Source organism: Blastocystis hominis (genome assembly GCF_000151665.1).
Source record: "Blastocystis hominis, Singapore isolate B (sub-type 7) whole genome shotgun sequence assembly, scaffold_22".
Lineage (NCBI taxonomy): Eukaryota > Bigyra > Opalinata > Blastocystidae > Blastocystis > Blastocystis hominis.
Genome location: NW_013171830.1, coordinates 151,651 through 171,856, shown reverse-complemented (window position 1 = coordinate 171,856; position 20,206 = coordinate 151,651). Strand labels below are relative to the sequence as shown.

The window sequence follows — 20,206 nt, the reverse complement described above, 5'->3', positions numbered from 1 at the left end:
GCAAGATTGGGAGCGGAGAGGGGAGGCGGTACGAGCTGTGTTCTCGGTTGAGACGCAGAAGGTGGAATATCCTTCTGTTTTTTGGTATGGAAACCATGTGTTGGTGGAATCGGATGATTTCGCTGTGGGGTTAGTTCAAACGATCGTGCTGAAGAGAAATGTGCTACTAGGAAATTCAAACCAGGGGGATGATATTATTATCCAATTCCAAGAAATTGATAAAGTTTAGAGTGCGTTATTGTTTGTTCAATATTGGCCGAAATTTTGTCATTCCCAAGTGCATTTCTGGATTTTCTCATTATTACCAGGTTCATTGCGCTGTTAATAGATATTTTTACTGTAAAAACCTGAATCTGCTCGTAAGGCCTTAGATAAGCAGAAACAATGTTTGGAAAGAAAAACGATCATGCACAAGGTGGTGATGCTCAGGGCAGTTCTCGAGGACACACTGGATTCTCATTTAAGGAAATGATCTCAAAAGCAGGAGAGTATTTTGCCTGTCGTCCTTTGTCATTTTAGAGTGACTAAGAAGGTGGGAGAGAGCGCCCAATCCATGGGAAAGGGGGTTATGTCCAAATTGAGCGTATTTTCGTTGACTTGCGCTAATCACTAGGAAACGGGAGAGAAAATCAAGGAATCCAAGATGATGAGCGCCTTCAAGAAGGAGGGAGGATATTCCAGCGATTTCGTCCCTACTGAGGATTCTCCCAAGGTAGCCAAGAAGGCCCCTGTGAAGAAGGCTGCTGGAGATAGCACTACGGCTCCTAAGAAGACTGTGAAGAAGGTAGTGAAGAAGGTGGTGAAGAAGGTTCCAAAGAAGGAGGAGCCGGTCGATGAAATGGATGATTTCTTGGGTATGGGCGACGAAGAACCGAAAGAGGAGGAACCCAAGAGTAATGCTGCTGACGATCTTGCCGATTTGGACTTTGGAATGGGTGAAGAACCGAAGGAAGAAGAAGAGAAGCCTGTGGCCAAGAAACCAGTCGCTAAGAAGCCTGCTGTGAAGAAGGTGGTGAAGAAGGTAGTGAAGAAGGTGCCAAAGAAGGAGGAGCCGGTCGACGAAATTGACGATTTCTTGGGTATGGGAGATGAAGAACCGAAAGAGGAGGAACCCAAGAGCAACGCTGCTGACGACCTTGCCGATTTGGACTTTGGAATGGGTGAAGAACCGAAGGAAGAAGAAGAGAAGCCTGTGGCCAAGAAACCGGTAGCCAAAAAACCTGTGGCTAAAAAGCCTGCTGTGAAGAAGGCCGCGCCGAAGAAAGAAGAGACATTCGATGACTTCGATTTCGGTATGGGCGATGAAGAACCGAAAGAGGAAGAGCCCAAGAGTAATGCTGCTGACGACCTTGCCGATTTGGACTTTGGAATGACTGAGGAAAAGCCCAAGGAAGAAGAAGAAGAGAAGCCTGTGGCCAAGAAACCGGTAGCTAAGAAACCAGTCGCTAAGAAACCGGTAGCCAAGAAGCCTGTGGCTAAGAAGGCCGCACCGAAGAAAGAAGAGACATTCGATGACTTCGATTTCGGTATGGGCGACGAAGAACCCAAAGAGGAAGAGGAACCCAAGAGCAATGCTGCTGATGATCTTGCCGATTTGGACTTTGGAATGACGGAGGAAAAGCCTGCTTCGGCTCCTGCCAAGAAGCCTGTGGCCAAGAAACCGGTAGCTAAGAAACCGGTGGCTAAAAAGCCTGTGGCTAAGAAGCCTGTGGCTAAGAAGGCCGCGCCGAAGAAGGAAGAGGAAAGCCTGGATGATTTCCTGGGAATGGGAGGCGATGCTGCAGAATCGACGACCACAACCACAGCGGATGACTTGAGCTTCCTGAATGATATCACGATGCCTGCTGTAATGGAACCGGAGAAGCCGAAGGAAGAAAAGGAAGAGGCTGAAGAAGAGGAGGAAGAAGAAGTGGAAGAAGTGGAAGTGGAAGAGGAAGAGGAAGAGGAGAAGCCGAAGGAAGAGGAAAAGCCTGATCCTTTTTCGTTCATCACCTTTTAATTCTTTTGGTTTTTCGGTTTGCTTCCTTTTTGTTACACACAAATTCTAATGATCTCGAGTGAGCAAGAAGAGGAGTTGGAATCGCTCCCGTTCATATATTCTGAGGAGGAACTAATTGTATTAAGTAGAATTCTGAACACTTGATGGCAATGTAGGCAAGGACCCTGTGCATATTCAAATTCGTGTATCATCGACCATGAAAAATGGAGGGTCTCCATTAAAAGCACTTCTAGATCTAAATTGGGGAGAAAGTGTGGATCTTTGATTATTTTTATCCTAGATTATCCAAATGAGAAACCTGAGATGAGCATCATATCAATAGATATAAAGGCAGACGAGAAGGAGTATTTACTTAATCAACTCATCGAAGTCTGTGAGCAATATATGGGAATGGCAATGACATTCATACTTTCGTCTACGCTTACCCAATTACTGACTGATCACCACGAAAACTGGCTGAATCGGCTACAGTCTGTTCGATTTTTGTAGATTAGTCATTACACATAGGCTACCTCCGCGGAAAATGTGATGGAAGATGCAGGTGCCTCAACTCCGAAGGAAGAGGATAGAAAGGGAACGAAACCCGAAAAACCCCAACAAAAGACCAAAGCGCAGAAGAAACATGAAGAAAACAACTGGACACGGCCAGGAGAGTTGCCTCGAGGTTATAATTGGGTAGATGTGGTGAATCATCTCCGAAAAACATAGTAATCTTTCAAATTGCGTGTTTGTATCACTAACCCCAATAAATTTCTCGGAAATTTCTTATGCAAGTTCTATAAACCGTTTTCTCAAATTTTTGTGTCATCAATAAATTTCTTATTGTTAATAGAACCACAAAGAATGGAAGAAAAGGTGCAACTAAGAGAGACTTTAATCAAGAGTGGAAAAGACGATTCAGATGAGCAAAGTATACGTACTGCCAGCATTAGCTCATCAATTTATAACCTAATAAATGGTATTTTAGGTAGTTGTCATTTCTGTTCTTTATTTTCAGGGTCAGGTATTCTGGTATTACCCATGTCTGTCTCAAAATTTGGTTGGCTTCTAGGAGTTTTGTTCCTAGTATTGTTCGCATGTAAGACAAAATGTCAAGTTGTTATCTAGTCCTTTCCGCAGTTACCTGCTACCTTCTCTCTGAAATTTACTACTTTACAGGTAGTACAACATACGCAGGAATGGGAAGAGAGCTTTTCGGGAAACCAGCGGAATACATTATCAACTGCATCCAAGTTCTCTACGGCCTCGGCGCACTTTTCAGCTATACCATCGTTGCTGCAGATGAATCTCACTACGTCATGGAAAAATTCCTGGGGTCTGTGAAGCCGAGTTCATGGATGTACTGGTTTGTCGATCGATCGAGTCTTCTATCAATCATTACTCTTCTGTTTATCATCCCTCCTGCCCTTCTCCCTCGGATGGATCATCTTCGCTTCACATCCTTCGTCTCCATAGGAGCCATCGCATATCTACTCATTGCTGTATCAACATTCCATCCATTTGAGATTAGCTCATCATTCGAATTCCTACAACGGGAGCGTGCGCTTTAGCCGATCAAGCCACGTTCGCTTGCTCCACACTTCAGCAGTGTGTGATTCAGAACGATCCCTCCCTAGTCGAGTATGCCAACCTCACGGCCTGCTTGGAAGGTTGCGAGCATTGTACGGTCGAAAGCTCATCGCATCATGTTTCCACGATTGTTGTCGTTGATTGTAGTTTACCGCGATTGCTTTTGCTGCGGGAGCTTTCTTTTCTCTCCCATTCTTCTGCTTTTCATCGACTTGCCAAGTGCAGTTCGTCCCTGTTCTGGCTGAAATGAAAGAACCCACAAGGAAGAACGTGGTTACGGTGCTTGCGTGGTCGTTCCTATCGATTTCGGTTATCTATGTGATAGCTGGAGTGACGGGTTACTACTCTTTCTGCGGTTATATTGTGGGAATCTGCGAATTCAATGAGGATTAGACGAACAATGTGTTGGATTCCTTCCCGATCCACGATGTTTTGATTCTGATCTGTCGAGTAGCGATAGTGATAACGATGTGCTTCAGCATTCCCCTCTTTGTAAGAAAGAATGGAAGCGATTATGCCTAGTCTCATCCCCTTCGTCATATGATTTTGGATCTGATGGGCGACTCGATGCACAGTAAACGTGGCTTTAATGACTGATTGAGTAGAGTATTGGAAAGTGGCGATTGTCACCATTGTGATCATCTCTATCGATACCATCGTTGCAATCGTGGCGAAGAATTTGGGAACCGTGCTTGGAATAACGGGCGCGATTGGATCGTCGACGATCATGATGATTTTGCCTTCGATTATGTATCTGCGATATTTGGTGAAGGCGAAAAAGACCAATAACGTCCTTTTAGTAGCTTTAAGCTTGTGTATTCTAATTCTGGGTGTGGTATTTGGAACCCTTGGTACGATTGCTACCATTCAGCAAAGTTAATGAGTTGCTAGCATTGAATCGTTTGTTTTAAACATTATCCCTTCGGCGAATATCCTTGAAAGAGGGATCCTTTTAAAATGCTCACAATTATTACTGGTCATGTCACTGTCAAACGATAACATAACACAAGAACAGCAAAACTCGATACAAGAGCAAACAACAGATGAAGTTCCTCCACCTGTTGACTCTTCCCAGTCAACAGAACAGCCAGTACCGGCTCAGCAAGAACATCCAAATCCTGAACCACAAGAAAATCGACACCGACAAGGAGATTTCTTGAGAATCCCTCAAATTGCTACAAGCACTTCCTTAGCCTATCTTGTAGTGAACTGTGTCATACCTGGTTGGGTAGAGCTGATCCGATAAATACTAGGTCTTGCAACAGTAATTGCGAGCTGGACAGATGTCGAATATCATGGTTGGGACTGGGCCGTGTGTATTACCGGAATCTTACAATTTGGTCTTGCCTGGATCATCATCGGATGGGCTTGGAGTATCTGGTGGGGAATCCGCATGTACACCGATGCGCAGGCCAGAAAAGCAAGAGAAGAAGAGCGGCTACGCTATGCTGCTACTCAGCCACAGCAAACAATCGAAATGGCCAATCCAATGGTGGAAAACACCGCTTCCGTTGAGCAGAGCAGCAACGAACCGAAAAGAGAATCAACTGTTAGTACCGAAATACCTTCGTACCTTGTTTATTCCAACCAATCCAATCCGCTTTTCTTCTATCCACACCACTCACGCAGCAAATAGCATCTCTACCCAAAAACGTTTTTACAAACCTTTTTTTGTACCATGTCTGTAAAGGGCAGAATCGCAAATTATTACGCAAAGAAGTCTAAAGTAGCCGAATTCTTGTGGAACTGTGCCCAAGTAAGCAACAGTGCAATGTGTTTATCGATAGGTTGTTGCGGTATTGTTCGTTATTTGCAGCATATGTGCTCTATTCACTTCTCCCTTTAAGAGTGCAATGGGAGTTGTTATGAAGATTTACGACATTTATGTGATTTGCTTAATGGTGTTTATGTATGTCTACAAGGTTTCGAAGTCCAAGCTTGTGGGTTGAGTTTTTCTTTGGTAACTTTTAGTTAAAGAAGAATGAACTGTATATTGGTTATTACATTGGGTTATCGATGATGACATGCATGAATCTTATTGTAGTCTCTGTTTTGTATGGTTCCCAATCGAACTTGATCGAGATTGTTGGAGGTGGCACGATAGCAATCGTTTTCTTCCGTTTGATTTCTTCCCTTGCTATTTTCGACATCTTCTTCTATCTCCTTTACGCCTATTTCCATATCCGCTTCTACAGCGACATCCTAGCTGAAAACCGTATTTCCACTTCTCTCTTTTGATGAATAGAAGGCAAGAAGATCGACCCTCTAGAGATGACCGCAGCTCCCGTAGTTCAGGAGAAGCCTGACATCAAAACCTCTCAGGAAATGGTTCTGTTCAACAAGCCTGCGCCCTCTGCACAGTCGGCTCCTTCCAATGCCATGGTGCTTGCAAAGCCTCCAGAGAACAAACCGCAGCAGCCGAACACTCTGGTGCTTGCGACGCAGCCCAAGGCAACGACCCCAAGTCTTCCCACGCTTCCTCAGCATGCGTGAGAATCCAGTTTGGCTCTCTACGCCACGATCATTGTGACTGTTTTCCGTGTTGTTGTTGTTGTTGTTGTTGTTGTTTTTCAGTTGCAATGGTGAGTGTTTGTTACAAACAATGCTATTGATGATGCAGCGAAACGAGATGACGAAGTGTGGGACGTCTAGAAATGAGTGAAGGAGAAGGGAATGAACCCATGGGGACAAGACCAAGGACGATCGAGTTCAGCTAACCGACGAACAATCTGCTAATCATCCAGAAACCCAGTCCTACTGAAACCATTTTGGGATAGTTGAGCGGATCTCCTGCTCGAACGGATTGATGGCAAGCTCGCGTGGCGAGAATCTTGGCGAGCTTCGGCGTTCGCTGCGCCATTCCTCCGGTTTCCATCACTGTTCCCACCAATTCCAAAAAGTCCTCGACGGAGAAAGTGTATTTCTTCGATGCGGGGAGCGAGGTAAGTTGAAGACGCTGGCCGAGCTCCTGCGATTCCGAAATGGAGATATCGAATCCATTGCGTTTGAAGATGGCCTGGTTGTGGATGATTGTGAATTCCTGGTCGGGAGAGAGTTCAAGCGGAATCGGCCTAATGAAACATCGCAGCAAAGCAAAAGAAACTTGATGAGTTTCTGGGAATGGATCGCTACTTCGTTCATCAAATGCTCATAGTTTGACTTTTCATCACACGCATGTTGGTCTAAAATATACAGATCCTTGTCGAGCTGACAAAGAATAAAGCTATTATTGAACTGGCCAATCACTTCCATGTCGTTAAAACTATCCTGCACACTCAACAAACAACTCCAACGAAAACTTTACAGAGGATTCGAGTCAGCTCGACTTCCACATTCTCCGAATGAGCATCGTTTTCTCCGGCGAATTCGGACTGCAAAAAGGGAGTCAGCCAATACGTTGAGGACTGAACAGCTGCTCGAGGCAGTGCATCAAGCTGGCGTAGAATGGATGCTTGTGAAATCGTCGAATGCTGAGAGAAGTTCGAAGAAGAGGCAGCGAGAAGCGAATCTTGCTTCTTCGAAGAATCAAGCGAAGAATCGGCGCCAGAAGATGGAAGAGGCGAAGCCGCCGGCTTTTGGGATTTCGATTTCAATGAAGAACTCGGAGGGGAAAGAGTAGAGGGTTTTCGAGTGGAGGAATGCTTGTCAGCTGCGTCTTGAAATAGTGTTCCTTCTTCGATATCTTCTGCTTTCACAGGAGGATTCGATTCGGTTTTGGAAGAAGATGACGATTTGGCGGCAAGCGAAGAAGACGATTCGAACGGTAACACCGATTGGGAGGCGGAGAGTTGGGGATCCCGCCGCTTTTTTGATTTCTTACAGCGATCGACGACGACCGGGAGCGAAGAGCGAGACGATGCAGGGGGAAACAGCTGCGATTCCGGTTGTATCGGTAGTTCTTCCACGCGTTTTCTTTTCACATCAGAAGAGCGAGGTGCTGGCTCTTCTTGCTCCCGTTTGGTCCGAGAAAGCTCCTTCTGTTTTCCCAAAAGCAAATCGCTAGCAGTAGTAGTAGTAGCAGATGATGATGATGATGATGATGAAGGAGGATCGTTTGATTGATTGCTTTGCTTTGCAGATGACGATTTCTTACTTTCTGAAAAGAGAGGCTTCTCATTGGCAGAGTTGGAAAGCTTTTTCGAGTCCTTTGAGCCACTCGCCCCCACTTTAGTTCGCTTGGATCCAGTCGAAACAGAAGAGATCTGGAGGTTGGAGTTGCTCGCATCGACAGCCGAGCGAAAGATTTCTTGAAACGCCGCAATTAGAACGTCTTCCTACACTTACATCCGTTTCCAATCACGACTCGAACGAACAAAATCTGCCGTTTGTCCGTGCTGAGATTGATATCGAAGTACTCTCCAGGCAGAATAAAATTAATCACCATGACCGGGAGGGTGCGCGGCTCATAGTCCCTCCAAACCTGGATCAAAGCGTTCATGATCTACGCTGGAGGGAGAATCCTAAAAGGACTTTTCGATACTCCACCATGCGTCCGTTCACAAAAATCAGCTGCTTCGCAGCGTTTCCTCGAGAGCTCATGTTTTGATTTCCTCGATCGCTGCTGTTTGAGCTGCTCCCAACGCGCGACACAAAGCCAGTCACGAAGCCGAAAAGCTCGTTCGATGGATCACGCTTTAGCACATGATTCCATTCACAGGTAGAAGAAAACTCGAACTGCAATCGGTCTGAATCATTCTGTGATACCGTGGGCTTCGCTTCCTCACTTCCACTGCTGTTAATCATGCTTTCTGACAGAGAGGCTTCTTCCGAAACAGGATGAGGCAAGAAAAAAGAAGAGCCGAATTCGGTTAAAGTGGAAACGACCGAAGACCCAAAAACGTTCTGAAGACGCTGTTTCACAGAATAATTCGCCTGCAGTCAACTTGAATGCACGACCCTACCGGAACACTTAATATAGTTGTCACGGAGGCTCCTGCAGAAGGACGATGAGTGAGTGAAAACCGAACTCCCAAAGAACTAATTGCAAAAGACTGAACCAATGTAATCATGTTCGAGAGCTGCGTTTTGCAGGCATGAAGATAGGCTCGGCGGCGAACCGGGAGCCGATCAAACAGGTTCTTGACAGAGATGGTCGTTCCTTTGTTACAAGCGCGTTCATGCTTTGCAGCAATGCTTCCATCAGGATTGTATCGGATATTCCATCCGATATCAGACGAAGAATGGCGGGTAACAACCTCGAACTCTCCACTAAGCTCACAAATACAGCTTAATGCTTCGCCTCTGTATAAGCCAAAACACAATAAGCATACCGAAATCCAAAGGAATGAATACTCCTAATATCACCAAAAGAATGGATTTTTGAAGTGTAATACTTTAAAGCAAGACCAGAAAAATCGCTTTCAAGTATACCACTACCTACGCTTATAGGAACCAGAAAGTAATTACCATTATCTACAACTTCAATCAAGTCAGCTCCATAATTCACCAAACGAATATCAATATTCGTAGCGCCGGCATCCTACAAATAATCAACCAAATGCAATTTTACCAAGCTATTCTCCACTAACTCCTTAATGACAGAACGCAGATCCACAATAACTTGTCCGCTAGCAATCTTTGAAATATCATTTGCATTTATTTTTTTAAGATTTCCATTCATTTGCCAAAATAGATTTGAAAAAGGTGGCAAAAAGTAAATCTAAGTTACATAGGTTAGAATTTAGGGAGATTAACAAGCCCGTCTAGCTCAGTCGGTAGAGCGCCAGGCTCTTAACCTGGTGGTCGGGGGTTCGAGCCCCCCGGTGGGCGCTTCTTTTTCTCTTTTCATTTGTAATAGAATATCAGTTCATTTCTTTTTGTTTCATTTCATTTCGATATTAATTCAAACAAATAGTACGATCATTTGTAAATTGTTACTTCAAAACCCGTTGAAGAATTACTTGGTTAGTATTACAATTGGTTTCTATTGGTTCTTCCCAACGGAACATTTTATCTACTAACACTTTGTTCTTTTCTTTGTATTTGTCAATTACATGAATAATTCCCCACTCGTCAATTGTAAAGGTTGTGAGGAACGTTATTTCTGATGCTGGTGCATAATCGTATCCTTCTAGTTTATATTCTTCTATCAATACACACTGATCTGTGGTTTCACTAGTATCTCCTTCTTTGTCTGCATTTCCTTGATAAATTGCACACCTTATATAACGTGTGAAATCACCAGCAGGATGGGTCGAAATTTCTTTACTAGTGAATTTAATAGCTGTCTGACGAGGAATTAGACATTGAACTAGTCCACCTCTCAATTTCTGACCCAAACTGTATACAATTCGATCTGTTAAATGTAGTTTTTCAACAAGACTTAGACAAGCTCCACAAGCAACAGCTTCATCAGGATTTACAGCTCCACTCAATTTTTCGTCTCCAAATAGTTTTCTTAAACGATCTCTTACCATTGTTAGTCGACTCGATCCTCCAATCATTACGACTCGATCAATATCAGAAACATTCATATTGCAATCTTTTACACATTTTTCAACTGTATCTATTGTTTGATTAACTAGTTCTTTAATACAGTTATTCAATTCTTCACGAGTTACGTCTAACATGATTTCTTCTTCTTCTTCTTCTTCTTCTTCTTCTTCAGAATCATTTTTGTTTTGTATTTCAAATACACTCAAATCAGCATCAACAGTTTCAAAGTTTGATAATTGGATTTTTGTTTGTTCTGCGATTGCATTTAGTCGTAAATAATAACGACGACGAATTCTTTCATTATTTGTATCGATTAAGGGCACATCATATTCTTCTTTATATTTCGTTTCGATTATTTTAGCAAATAAAGAGTCAATATCAGCACCTCCCAAAAATGAATTACCGGCATATTTCAATACTTTATAATCATTTCCTTCAACTCTTACTATCGATACATCGAAAGTTCCACCTCCTAAATCATATACAAGAATCGTTTGATTATCGATTTTGTTCGATTTACAATAATAGAAAGCAGCTGCAGAAGGCTCATTTAACATTGTCAGTCTTTCTTTTGAAATTCCCGCTTTTTCTACAGCCAATAGAGTAGCAGTACGTTGATTATTATCAAAATGTGCAGGAAATGTCACTGCTATTTTTAAACATTTCATTTCATCACCATATGCTCTCTTTACAAATTCATCAGCCTTTTCAACAACTCGTCTTATTATTGCTGAAGATACATCACTAGGAGAAACAAGAGTTGTATCATCAATCACGAAAACTGGTTTTCCTTTTACTTCTTTTATTTCTGCTCCACATAGATGATCCTTTACACATTTCTGCACAACTTCATCTTTATAATACCTTCCGATTATTCTTTTCGAATTCTTTACAACCCCAGGTAAACCGTAAGTAAGATGTTTATAGGCAGCTGAACCAACATCAAATGGTTTACTGTATTTAACACATGATTTTAAAAGACGACTACTGTCAGAATATGATATAACTATCGGGTCTGGAGTTCTGGAAGTCATAATTGCAGCACAAGTATTCGTAGTACCGAGATCAATTCCAAGAACATACTCATTTCTTTGTAAATTCATGTTAAAACTAAACTGATATAGATCTGAATTGTAAAGAGAAAGTCAATATAGTTGGATTTGCAAAAAAACCAACTATTATCAATATATTGATAATCATATTGATATCGATAACTATACTTCAATCCTATTTTCTATAATAATTCGTTTCTATTTGTATTTCAAATAGTTTCAATTCCATAGAAATGATATAGATATACAAATACACATATTTATATATGTAATGTTCTAAACTCTTATGCTTTGTTTCAGTTGGAGTATAGTATTATAATAATCGTAATATATTAAATTGGATAATATTGATGAATGATTTTTATATTGTATATTTGTTTTACTTCAATTCAACACATATCACTTCATTTCTCTTTGTTTCATTTCATTTCGATATTAATTCAAACAAATAGTATGATCATTTGTAAATTGTTACTTCAAAACCCGTTGAAGAATTACTTGGTTAGTATTACAATTGGTTTCTATTGGTTCTTCCCAACGGAACATTTTATCTACTAACACTTTGTTCTTTTCTTTGTATTTGTCAATTACATGAATAATTCCCCACTCGTCAATTGTAAAGGTTGTGAGGAACGTTATTTCTGATGCTGGTGCATAATCGTATCCTTCTAGTTTATATTCTTCTATCAATACACACTGATCTGTGGTTTCACTAGTATCTCCTTCTTTGTCTGCATTTCCTTGATAAATTGCACATTTAAGACAATTCTTTAGTGTATAATCGCTTGCAGGATGGGTCGAAATTTCTTTACTAGTGAATTTAATAGCTGTCTGACGAGGAATTAGACATTGAACTAGTCCACCTCTCAATTTCTGACCCAAACTGTATACAATTCGATCTGTTAAATGTAGTTTTTCAACAAGACTTAGACAAGCTCCACAAGCAACAGCTTCATCAGGATTTACAGCTCCACTCAATTTTTCGTCTCCAAATAGTTTTCTTAAACGATCTCTTACCATTGTTAGTCGACTCGATCCTCCAATCATTACGACTCGATCAATATCAGAAACATTCATATTGCAATCTTTTACACATTTTTCAACTGTATCTATTGTTTGATTGACTAGTTCTTTAATACAGTTATTCAATTCTTCACGAGTTACTACTACAGTTGATTCCTCTTCAGAATCAGAATCCGAGCTAGAATCAGAACTAGAATCAGAACTTGAATCAGAATCAGAGCTAGATTTAGAATGTAAGTTATGGCCACTATTGCTTGAACTTTGTATTCCAAATACACTCAAATCAATATGAACAACTTTACTATTTTTTAACTGCTTTTTTGCATCTTCTGCGATTGCATTTAGTCGTAAATAATAACGACGACGAATTCTTTCATTATTTGTATCGATTAAGGGCACATCATATTCTTCTTTATATTTCGTTTCGATTATTTTAGCAAATAAAGAGTCAATATCAGCACCTCCCAAAAATGAATTACCGGCATATTTCAATACTTTATAATCATTTCCTTCAACTCTTACTATCGATACATCGAAAGTTCCACCTCCTAAATCATATACAAGAATCGTTTGATTATCGATTTTGTTCGATTTACAATAATAGAAAGCAGCTGCAGAAGGCTCATTTAACATTGTCAGTCTTTCTTTTGAAATTCCCGCTTTTTCTACAGCCAATAGAGTAGCAGTACGTTGATTATTATCAAAATGTGCAGGAAATGTCACTGCTATTTTTAAACATTTCATTTCATCACCATATGCTCTCTTTACAAATTCATCAGCCTTTTCAACAACTCGTCTTATTATTGCTGAAGATACATCACTAGGAGAAACAAGAGTTGTATCATCAATCACGAAAACTGGTTTTCCTTTTACTTCTTTTATTTCTACTCCAAATTGGTTTTCTCTTATACATCTTTCTACAGTTTTATCTCTATAGTATTTACCGATTATTCTTTTCGAATTCTTTACAACCCCAGGTAAACCGTAAGTAAGATGTTTATAGGCAGCTGAACCAACATCAAATGGTTTACTGTATTTAACACATGATTTTAAAAGACGACTACTGTCAGAATATGATATAACTATTGGGTCTGGAGTTCTGGAAGTCATAATTGCAGCACAAGTATTCGTAGTACCGAGATCAATTCCAAGAACATACTCATTTCTTTGTAAATTCATGTTAAAACTAAACTGATATAGATCTGAATTGTAAAGAGAAAGTCAATATAGTTGGATTTGCAAAAAAACCAACTATTATCAATATATTGATAATCATATTGATATCGATAACTATACTTCAATCCTATTTTCTATAATAATTCGTTTCTATTTGTATTTCAAATAGTTTCAATTCCATAGAACTGAGTATGTCTTTTACATTACTATGCAAACAAACAGAAAACAGATCATCTTTAGGAACTACGGCATGCGAATATAGAATATGTGAATTATCAATGGTTATCTTCAGCTTTTCTGATTCTATCTCTTTCTCCTTAAATAAAGGACACATCTTCCATACCACGGACCCACATAAACAAGCCTTCCCTGGTTGAGTCGTTCCAATAAAACTCCTTCTTCTATGGCACGTCATGCACTCAAACATCCGTTTCACATCGCGTTTTCTCTCCACATAGTGCCCCTGATTCTCGCAAAACTCCCTCAGCAGCGGCGTATCCAAAAACATTTTGCAGTTATAACAATAAAAGCAAGTCACTTCAACAGACATCAGCTGCAGACGCGCTTCCTCCTGTCTCTCCAGCATCGCTTCCTTCTCCTTCAGAATTCGCAGTCTATCGCGTTTTTCTTTCTCTGCGTAAGCGCTTTCCTTCGCCAGCACTTCCGATTTCGCCGTCTCCAGAGAGGACTGCGCGGACTTCATCAACGAATCGAACACGCTATTCCCTGTCGACGCTGCGAGAGACGATCGCTCTCGTTTCGACGTCTGCGTTGACTTCGCTGCCTCTTCGAGCTGCCGTTTCACGCGATGAATCTTCTCCAATCGTCGCGTCTCGCGCTGCTTTTCTTCTTCTTCTTCTTCTCCGAGATCGACCGTTTTTCCGTTGCTTCCTCGGCCCAATTGCGGAACGAAGAGTTGATTCAGGATGTCTTGGCTGCTCCGCACTTTCTGCTTCGTCAGCGCCGCTTCTTTTTTCTTCTTCTCTTCTTCGGCTGCGAGTTGGGCTCGGCGCGCGGCCGATCCACTGAGTGGAACTCCGTTTACGAGCACAGAATGGGAGGGGGGAAGGGCGGAGTAGTTGATTTGAAGCTCTTTTTGGGGACGACAATCGATGACCTCCTTCCCTACCTGAAAGCAACCGTCGGAGAGATTTTTGGGAGGATTAGTGAGTGAGAAGGTTTCTAGGGTCGATCAAGAATAGCGAGAGGTACCGTCGCTCAAAGCGGAGCGCATGGCGTTGATTTTCGCTTGAGAGAGATGAATATGGTACATGCAATACTGGCTGACCTCTTTGTTCACAGCGTTGCCACACTTCTTTCCGTCTCGCTGGATTCCTAGGCAGACGCCATAATCCACTGCCTTCCCGATGTGTTTGATGTATTGAATCGAGGGCACGGATAGAGCTAATTTGTGTATCTGGTCTTTCGAAGGTACTACGTTGGCGTTGATCAGATAGACTACGCCACCAACGGGAATAGAGCTGTATTGACTGTACTCTCCATGAAGGAATACATTGACATAACAATCTCTCAAATCGGTAAGCTGAATATAGAATACAGATTTCCCACTTTTAGACCTCGAATCGACTCGCTTGTGCACAACTCCAGCAGTTACCCATTCTTCCTTACAATCACATTCTACTTCCCACTTCTACCTCATCAAACCGAAAACGACTCGTGTCTGCGTTGTGCAACTTTTCAAGAGAAATAAACTTCCTCCCTCTCATTTGAAACTCAATCATCTCCTTCCCAATAAGTCGGTTTCCTAGTCGAAACCCTGTTAGTGCGTCCTACGAATAACCTTCGAAATGAACCTTCCTACACGTGTGTTATCTATCAGTTTATTATCGGCATGCTTTCCTGAAGGACTTGCCAATAAGTTTGCCATTCTTTGCCTGATTAGCGTTCCCGCCGAAATTTAGGTGGATTCTTTATTTCTTCCTATATGTGCAGAATAAGGCAAATTTGAATTCTTGTGTTTTTACCATCCATAGTAGCGTGGGATGGTCGTATTCTATATGTCTATATTATTAGAAGGTTTTTCTGTGAGTTTGAGAAGAACATGAATGATATGGGAGTTTCACTCTCATGTTGGAAAGAAATCGATCCATTTCTCATCTAGAAATGTCTTCTGATATCGGTATTTATGGACTTACTAGTCAGGGTATTTCGTTCGCCCTGAATATTGCATCAAAAGGATATAATGTCACCGTGGGAAACAAATCCTCCGACAAGGTACTATCCTATCAAATACAGGTTTATTTGTTTGTAGATTAAAGAATGTATTGAATTGGCAGAGAAAGAGGATCTGGAAGAGAAGGTTCGCGGAATCAAGGATGTACGTGGCTTTGTGAGGATCGTTGTTTATCCATAGCCCGAGGACTTTGTAAAAAACCTAAAAACGCCTCGTAAAGTCTTGTTCCTCGCTCGCCCAGGTTCTAACATTGATCGCAACATGCAAAAGGTTCTTCCCTTCCTTGAGGTACTTCTTTCGAGCTCCTCTCAACGTCCAGTCCGGCGACGTTATCATCGACGGCAGCTGCGACAATGTGGACGAATGCCTGCGCCGCAGCGCGGAAGCGCAAGAAAAGGGCGTCGAGCTGCTCTCTCTAGCCATCCTCGGCACGGACAGCGACGCTCGCCAAGGCCCTGCCTTGCTGTGCTCTGGCTCGAAGTCGCTTTACGACGCCATCGAGCCTCTGCTCAACAAAGTGGCCTGCGAAGTCGACCACCGACCCTGCCTCGCCCACGTCGGCACCGCCGCCGCTGCCGTGGCCGCCAAGCACGCCGTGGCCGCTCTGGAGACCGCGGAGCTGCAGCTTTTAGCGGAGATGGTGGACGTGATGAAGCAGGGCAAGCTGAACTTGACCGAAATCGCCTCGATTTTGGGAGACTGGGACAAACAGGACGGCAGTTTCCTTCTGCAGAGCCTCACCGCGGTTCTGAAGAAGAAGGACTGCGACGTGGAGGGCTGCAAGCCGTCCGACAATTCATTGGTCGACCGCATCAGCGATTTCCCGCCCAACCCCAAAAATACCGCGGATCTGACGGCTCTTGCCGCGGATATTCAGGCCAGCATGAGCATTCCCGCGGGAGCGTGGGAGGCGCGCAACGCGTCATCGGAGAGAGAGACGCGCGTGAAACGTATCCATGGATGAAACGCCCGATGTGTAGTTTCCCGCCAAATTTCGGCGCCGAAATTTGATTGGTCGAAGGTGGATCTGCAGGAGATTTCCCGCGATTTGCACGACGCCCACGACTGCGCACGAGATATTCTGTGCGCACAAGTTTTCGGTGCGCTGGTCGCCATCGCGAAGACGCGCGAGTGGGAGTTACATTTGCCCGAGTTGGCGGGAGTTTTGCGCGGGGGCTGCGAGATTCGGTGCGATCGGATGGAGAAGTGGGTATTATTTTGGCAGGAGTGATGGGCAGACTGTCGGCAATGCTTGAGAAGAACTCGGAATTGCCGAGTTTGCTGCTGGAGCCGGCGTTCAGCGAGGAGGTCGAGAAGAAACAGAAGGCGTGGAGACGCGTGCTGTCGCTCGGCGTGGCGGCGGGCGTGGCGATGCCGGTGAGTCTGGCGGCGGTGGCGTATCTGGACAGCTATCGCAGCGGGAGATTGCCGGGAAGCGTGGTGCAGAGCATGCGCGATGCGCTGGAGGATGAGGGGTTCGAGAGATTGGATAAGGAGAGAGGAGAGCTGTTCCACTGCAAGTGGTCGAAGTAAAGAGAGGAGGAAGGAAGGAAGATGATGATGATGTTTGAGAGTTGTACTGCTGATGGGTTGTTTGTTGAGAGAAAGGAGTGTGGGATTGATTAGTGATTGATTGATTGAAATGGGTGGATGGAAGCCGACTTAGTAGCGAATCGATGAAATATGAATGAGAATTTCTATTTGTACAATTGCAAAAGGCAATTCGTTCGCTAATGCATTCACTAGACGCATATCTCTCTAATTCGCCAACCTACACCCACTCATTCATTTCCTCCGTATCACATCCACCCCATTCTATCACTCCTTCCACCCCACATTCCATCGCTTCCTCCAACAAACACACTCCAATAAAATCCTCTTCTACTCCGCCGCGTGCGAGAAGACACGAACGATCGTCTGCGTCTGCGGATCGTACGTGAACCGGTTCTCTTTAAACATCGTACTCTCCAGGAAGGGGAACAAATTATCCACGCCCACATTCCGCACACTTTCCTCCAGTACTTTCAGCGGAACGCGGAACACCACATCGTCCTCCATCGACTGGTTCTCCAAAATCGCATCCGCTTCCAGCTGCTCGCGCACCAGTTCCTTCAACTGATACCTTGTCCTAATTCCGCCTTCCCTGCCCTACATAATCAGCGCGAAGCTGTCCTCCGGTCGCACCAAATACTTCCTAAACGTGCGGCGGAGCGCCGTCTTCACCGAATGCTTCTGCGAGTTGATAAAACTCTCCAGCAACGTCGAAATCGCCACATCCACATCGCTATCCAGCACGTGCTCTCTACCGCTCGCTCTCTCTCTTCTCTCCTACCGCAGATGCATCCGCGCGTGAGCCTCCGCCATTCGAATAATGCTCTCGATGTGCCGAACAGCGACGGGAATGCCGCCAGCCCCCACGCTTTCGCGTCGAATCTCCGCGTAGCTAGCCGTGAATCCGCGCCGCCAATCGCCACATATTCGCGATCTTGTCCTGATCAACGTTGTCGATGAGCGGGTGGATGTTGGTTCGCGCGTATTGAATGTATTTCTTCAGCAAGCTCTGCGGAATCAGCTTGATCGAAGGGTCGTCGATCGCCGTCTCCTCGAGGTCCGCCTTCGCCTCTTCCTCCATCCGCTTCTCCATGTTTCGAGGATGGCACGCCACGTGGCTTCGCACCACAAACCCTACACATTTGATCGGGTTTTCATCGCGTACGGGCCAATCGCTCGTCCTCGACCGGATCGATTTGGTCCTGCAGCACGCAAAGAATGTCAAATCGCTGCAAGATCGGGTCCGTCAGATCCACGTTCTCCGCAAACGTCCGCGTCGCGTCGTAGCGACCCGTCCGCGGATTCGCCGCCGCCAAAACCGCGCAGCGCGCCTGCAGCGTGGTCACAATACCGGCTTTGCTAATCGAAATGGACTGCTGCTCCATGGCTTCGTGGATCGACACGCGATCGGCGTCGTTCATTTTGTCGAACTCGTCGATCAGACACACGCCGCGATCCGCCAGCACCAACGCACCGCCCTCCAGCGTCCATTCTTTGGTGAGCGGATCGCGATGCACGGCGGCCGTCAGACCCACGGCGGAGGCGCCCTTGCCCGTCGTGTAGCTAGCCAATCAGATGAAGAGATCGGGAGTACACGGCGCGCGGCGAAGTCCGCTCCGCGTATTTCAAAAACTGCGATTTGGCGGTTCCGGGATCGCCGAGAAGCAGGACGTTGATATCTCCGCGGATTCGATGCTTCGCCTCCACTTTCTCTCTACCCTTCAACGCCCCAATCGACCGAAACTGGCCTCCAAACAGCGCCATCGCGATCGCCATCTTCACGTCGGTGTGTCCGAACAGCGACGGCGCGATCGAGCTCAGCAAGCGTCGCTCAAACAGCGGATCCGCCGCCAACCCGCGAATCTACGCTCGATTCTCCGCGCCAATCCAACGGCCTGCTCGTCCTCGTGCGACAACGCGCTGCTTCCCATCACGTCCTTCAGCAGCGACACGTTGTTGGCCTCGATCACCGTGCTGAAGACGGGGAAGCCTTTCGTCGTGTTCAGCGACATATCGAAATTGTTCGTGTACAACCCCACGACGTCCACTTCGTCGCCAGGCCGCGCCACATCGATCAGATCCGCGGTCAGAATCACCTCCTATCCCTCGCAGTCTCCCCAAACGCCCACCTTGCTTCGCGGAATGCGGCCGGCCTCGACGGACCCCGGGCTTTCTTGCAGCGTGATTTTCTGGTAGTTGCGGAAGACGGTGTTCTCTGTGCAGAGCTGCAGGCCGCCTTTCCGCTGGCAGAACACGCACATGTCGGGCTTCACCTCGCGGTCGGGGAGCTGCTTGATGCCCTCCATGATTTGATTGCAGAAGGAGCAGCGGAACGCCACGTAGAGCATTTGCGGAAAAACGCTCGTGCGCCGCGTCACGACGCCTTGCGTACGGATGAGCTTGCCCAGAGACGAGGAGCGAAGGTCGCGGAGGCTTTCCAGCACGGCGAAGTCGCGGAAGCGGACGTAGATGTCCTTGTGGACCTCTTCGTAGCTGGGGAATTCCGAGAGAACGACGCGCTTCGCGCCCTGAAAGGAGTGAGCAAAGAAAAGAAAAACGAACTTCGTTGAGCATGTCGAGAACGATATCGGGGTGTTCGGTGAGGAATTCGGTGACGCGGCTGGTGAACTCGTCGAACATCGCGAGATCGCTGTAGAACACTTCGAAGCTCTGCTCATTGTTGTTGCACATCGATCGGATCGCTTCCATGTACACGTTCTCGCCGTTTCCACCCTCCTCGTCGCTCCGAGTGAAGTTGTGCAGGAATTGGACGAAGCTGGAGAGAAGGAAGTTAAAAAGGGTACATGTTGATGATCGCTTCGCGCGCCGAATCGCCCATGAGCGCTTCATGGACCATGGAGGGATCCATTTCCGAAATGGCTGCACGCTGCGTTGTGGTTCCTTCCAAACGACCTCGGGCTGCTGTCTCTCCTGCCTCGTTTTCTTCTTCGATGTCCATTTCTGGTGGTTAGTCAAAATTACGGGTGATACCCTCATCTATATGTCTTCCCTGCCACCTGCTGCTGATCAAACCACGGTCTCGAGCATCCATTTCTTGTTCAGCGGCTACTCGCTGTTCGTATGTCATTTCTTCTTCTTCCTCACTTTCACTCGCAAGGCCTTCTCTATCATATTTGTCTAAATCTGCAATAGGGCGATAATCCCTAAAACAGTCAGGAGACTTCCAAACTCGTACTTTCCCATATC

At 44.9% G+C, this 20,206-nt stretch overlaps 12 protein-coding genes; 6 read left to right on the top strand and 6 right to left on the bottom strand.

Moving 5' to 3' along the window:
• Positions 1 to 371: 371 nt before the first annotated feature.
• On the top strand, positions 372 to 1,999 carry GSBLH_T00002956001 (uncharacterized protein; the record flags this gene model as incomplete). XM_013041599.1 has 3 exons in its annotated part: positions 372 to 488; positions 520 to 583; positions 614 to 1,999. Exons 1-3 carry the CDS (start codon positions 385 to 387, stop codon positions 1,997 to 1,999), a joined length of 1,554 nt encoding a protein of 517 aa, XP_012897053.1. The 5' UTR covers positions 372 to 384.
• Positions 2,000 to 2,047: 48 nt separating this feature from the next.
• GSBLH_T00006548001 (uncharacterized protein) lies at positions 2,048 to 2,707 on the top strand (the record flags this gene model as incomplete). Its single annotated transcript, XM_013041598.1, has 4 exons — positions 2,048 to 2,123; positions 2,155 to 2,250; positions 2,280 to 2,473; positions 2,507 to 2,707. 4 exons carry the CDS (start codon positions 2,048 to 2,050, stop codon positions 2,705 to 2,707), a joined length of 567 nt encoding a protein of 188 aa, XP_012897052.1.
• A 100-nt stretch (positions 2,708 to 2,807) lies between these two features.
• On the top strand, positions 2,808 to 3,961 carry GSBLH_T00002955001 (uncharacterized protein; the record flags this gene model as incomplete). XM_013041597.1 has 5 exons in its annotated part: positions 2,808 to 2,966; positions 2,997 to 3,077; positions 3,107 to 3,480; positions 3,510 to 3,686; positions 3,716 to 3,961. The coding sequence occupies exons 1-5, from the start codon at positions 2,843 to 2,845 to the stop codon at positions 3,959 to 3,961; spliced, it is 1,002 nt and encodes a 333-aa protein (XP_012897051.1). The 5' UTR covers positions 2,808 to 2,842.
• Positions 3,962 to 4,036: 75 nt separating this feature from the next.
• On the top strand, positions 4,037 to 4,448 carry GSBLH_T00007101001 (uncharacterized protein; the record flags this gene model as incomplete). The annotated part of the gene is made up of 3 exons (XM_013041596.1): positions 4,037 to 4,060; positions 4,091 to 4,142; positions 4,174 to 4,448. 3 exons carry the CDS (start codon positions 4,037 to 4,039, stop codon positions 4,446 to 4,448), a joined length of 351 nt encoding a protein of 116 aa, XP_012897050.1.
• Positions 4,449 to 4,547: 99 nt separating this feature from the next.
• On the top strand, positions 4,548 to 5,204 carry GSBLH_T00006547001 (uncharacterized protein; the record flags this gene model as incomplete). Its single annotated transcript, XM_013041595.1, has 2 exons — positions 4,548 to 4,791; positions 4,822 to 5,204. The coding sequence occupies 2 exons, from the start codon at positions 4,548 to 4,550 to the stop codon at positions 5,202 to 5,204; spliced, it is 627 nt and encodes a 208-aa protein (XP_012897049.1).
• Positions 5,205 to 6,173: 969 nt separating this feature from the next.
• GSBLH_T00006546001 (uncharacterized protein) lies at positions 6,174 to 6,820 on the bottom strand (the record flags this gene model as incomplete). The annotated part of the gene is made up of 4 exons (XM_013041594.1): positions 6,174 to 6,216; positions 6,248 to 6,300; positions 6,327 to 6,639; positions 6,672 to 6,820. 4 exons carry the CDS (start codon positions 6,818 to 6,820, stop codon positions 6,174 to 6,176), a joined length of 558 nt encoding a protein of 185 aa, XP_012897048.1.
• A 1,009-nt stretch (positions 6,821 to 7,829) lies between these two features.
• On the bottom strand, positions 7,830 to 8,107 carry GSBLH_T00007100001 (uncharacterized protein; the record flags this gene model as incomplete). The annotated part of the gene is made up of 2 exons (XM_013041593.1): positions 7,830 to 8,009; positions 8,039 to 8,107. The coding sequence occupies 2 exons, from the start codon at positions 8,105 to 8,107 to the stop codon at positions 7,830 to 7,832; spliced, it is 249 nt and encodes an 82-aa protein (XP_012897047.1).
• Positions 8,108 to 8,424: 317 nt separating this feature from the next.
• Positions 8,425 to 9,188, bottom strand: GSBLH_T00002954001 (uncharacterized protein; the record flags this gene model as incomplete). Its single annotated transcript, XM_013041592.1, has 3 exons — positions 8,425 to 8,809; positions 8,839 to 9,047; positions 9,078 to 9,188. 3 exons carry the CDS (start codon positions 9,186 to 9,188, stop codon positions 8,425 to 8,427), a joined length of 705 nt encoding a protein of 234 aa, XP_012897046.1.
• Positions 9,189 to 9,441: 253 nt separating this feature from the next.
• On the bottom strand, positions 9,442 to 11,106 carry GSBLH_T00002953001 (uncharacterized protein; the record flags this gene model as incomplete). Its single annotated transcript, XM_013041591.1, has 1 exon — positions 9,442 to 11,106. One exon carries the CDS (start codon positions 11,104 to 11,106, stop codon positions 9,442 to 9,444), a length of 1,665 nt encoding a protein of 554 aa, XP_012897045.1.
• A 2,436-nt stretch (positions 11,107 to 13,542) lies between these two features.
• On the bottom strand, positions 13,543 to 15,142 carry GSBLH_T00006545001 (uncharacterized protein; the record flags this gene model as incomplete). Its single annotated transcript, XM_013041590.1, has 5 exons — positions 13,543 to 13,557; positions 13,598 to 14,436; positions 14,467 to 14,878; positions 14,910 to 15,044; positions 15,077 to 15,142. 5 exons carry the CDS (start codon positions 15,140 to 15,142, stop codon positions 13,543 to 13,545), a joined length of 1,467 nt encoding a protein of 488 aa, XP_012897044.1.
• A 200-nt stretch (positions 15,143 to 15,342) lies between these two features.
• On the top strand, positions 15,343 to 17,035 carry GSBLH_T00002952001 (uncharacterized protein; the record flags this gene model as incomplete). XM_013041589.1 has 5 exons in its annotated part: positions 15,343 to 15,489; positions 15,527 to 15,592; positions 15,629 to 15,736; positions 15,768 to 16,398; positions 16,429 to 17,035. The coding sequence occupies 5 exons, from the start codon at positions 15,343 to 15,345 to the stop codon at positions 16,677 to 16,679; spliced, it is 1,203 nt and encodes a 400-aa protein (XP_012897043.1). The 3' UTR covers positions 16,680 to 17,035.
• A 294-nt stretch (positions 17,036 to 17,329) lies between these two features.
• GSBLH_T00002951001 (uncharacterized protein) lies at positions 17,330 to 19,996 on the bottom strand (the record flags this gene model as incomplete). Its single annotated transcript, XM_013041588.1, has 9 exons — positions 17,330 to 17,570; positions 17,601 to 17,750; positions 17,781 to 17,891; positions 17,923 to 18,133; positions 18,165 to 18,562; positions 18,594 to 18,862; positions 18,892 to 19,098; positions 19,129 to 19,527; positions 19,562 to 19,996. The coding sequence occupies 9 exons, from the start codon at positions 19,994 to 19,996 to the stop codon at positions 17,330 to 17,332; spliced, it is 2,421 nt and encodes an 806-aa protein (XP_012897042.1).
• Positions 19,997 to 20,206: the final 210 nt, after the last annotated feature.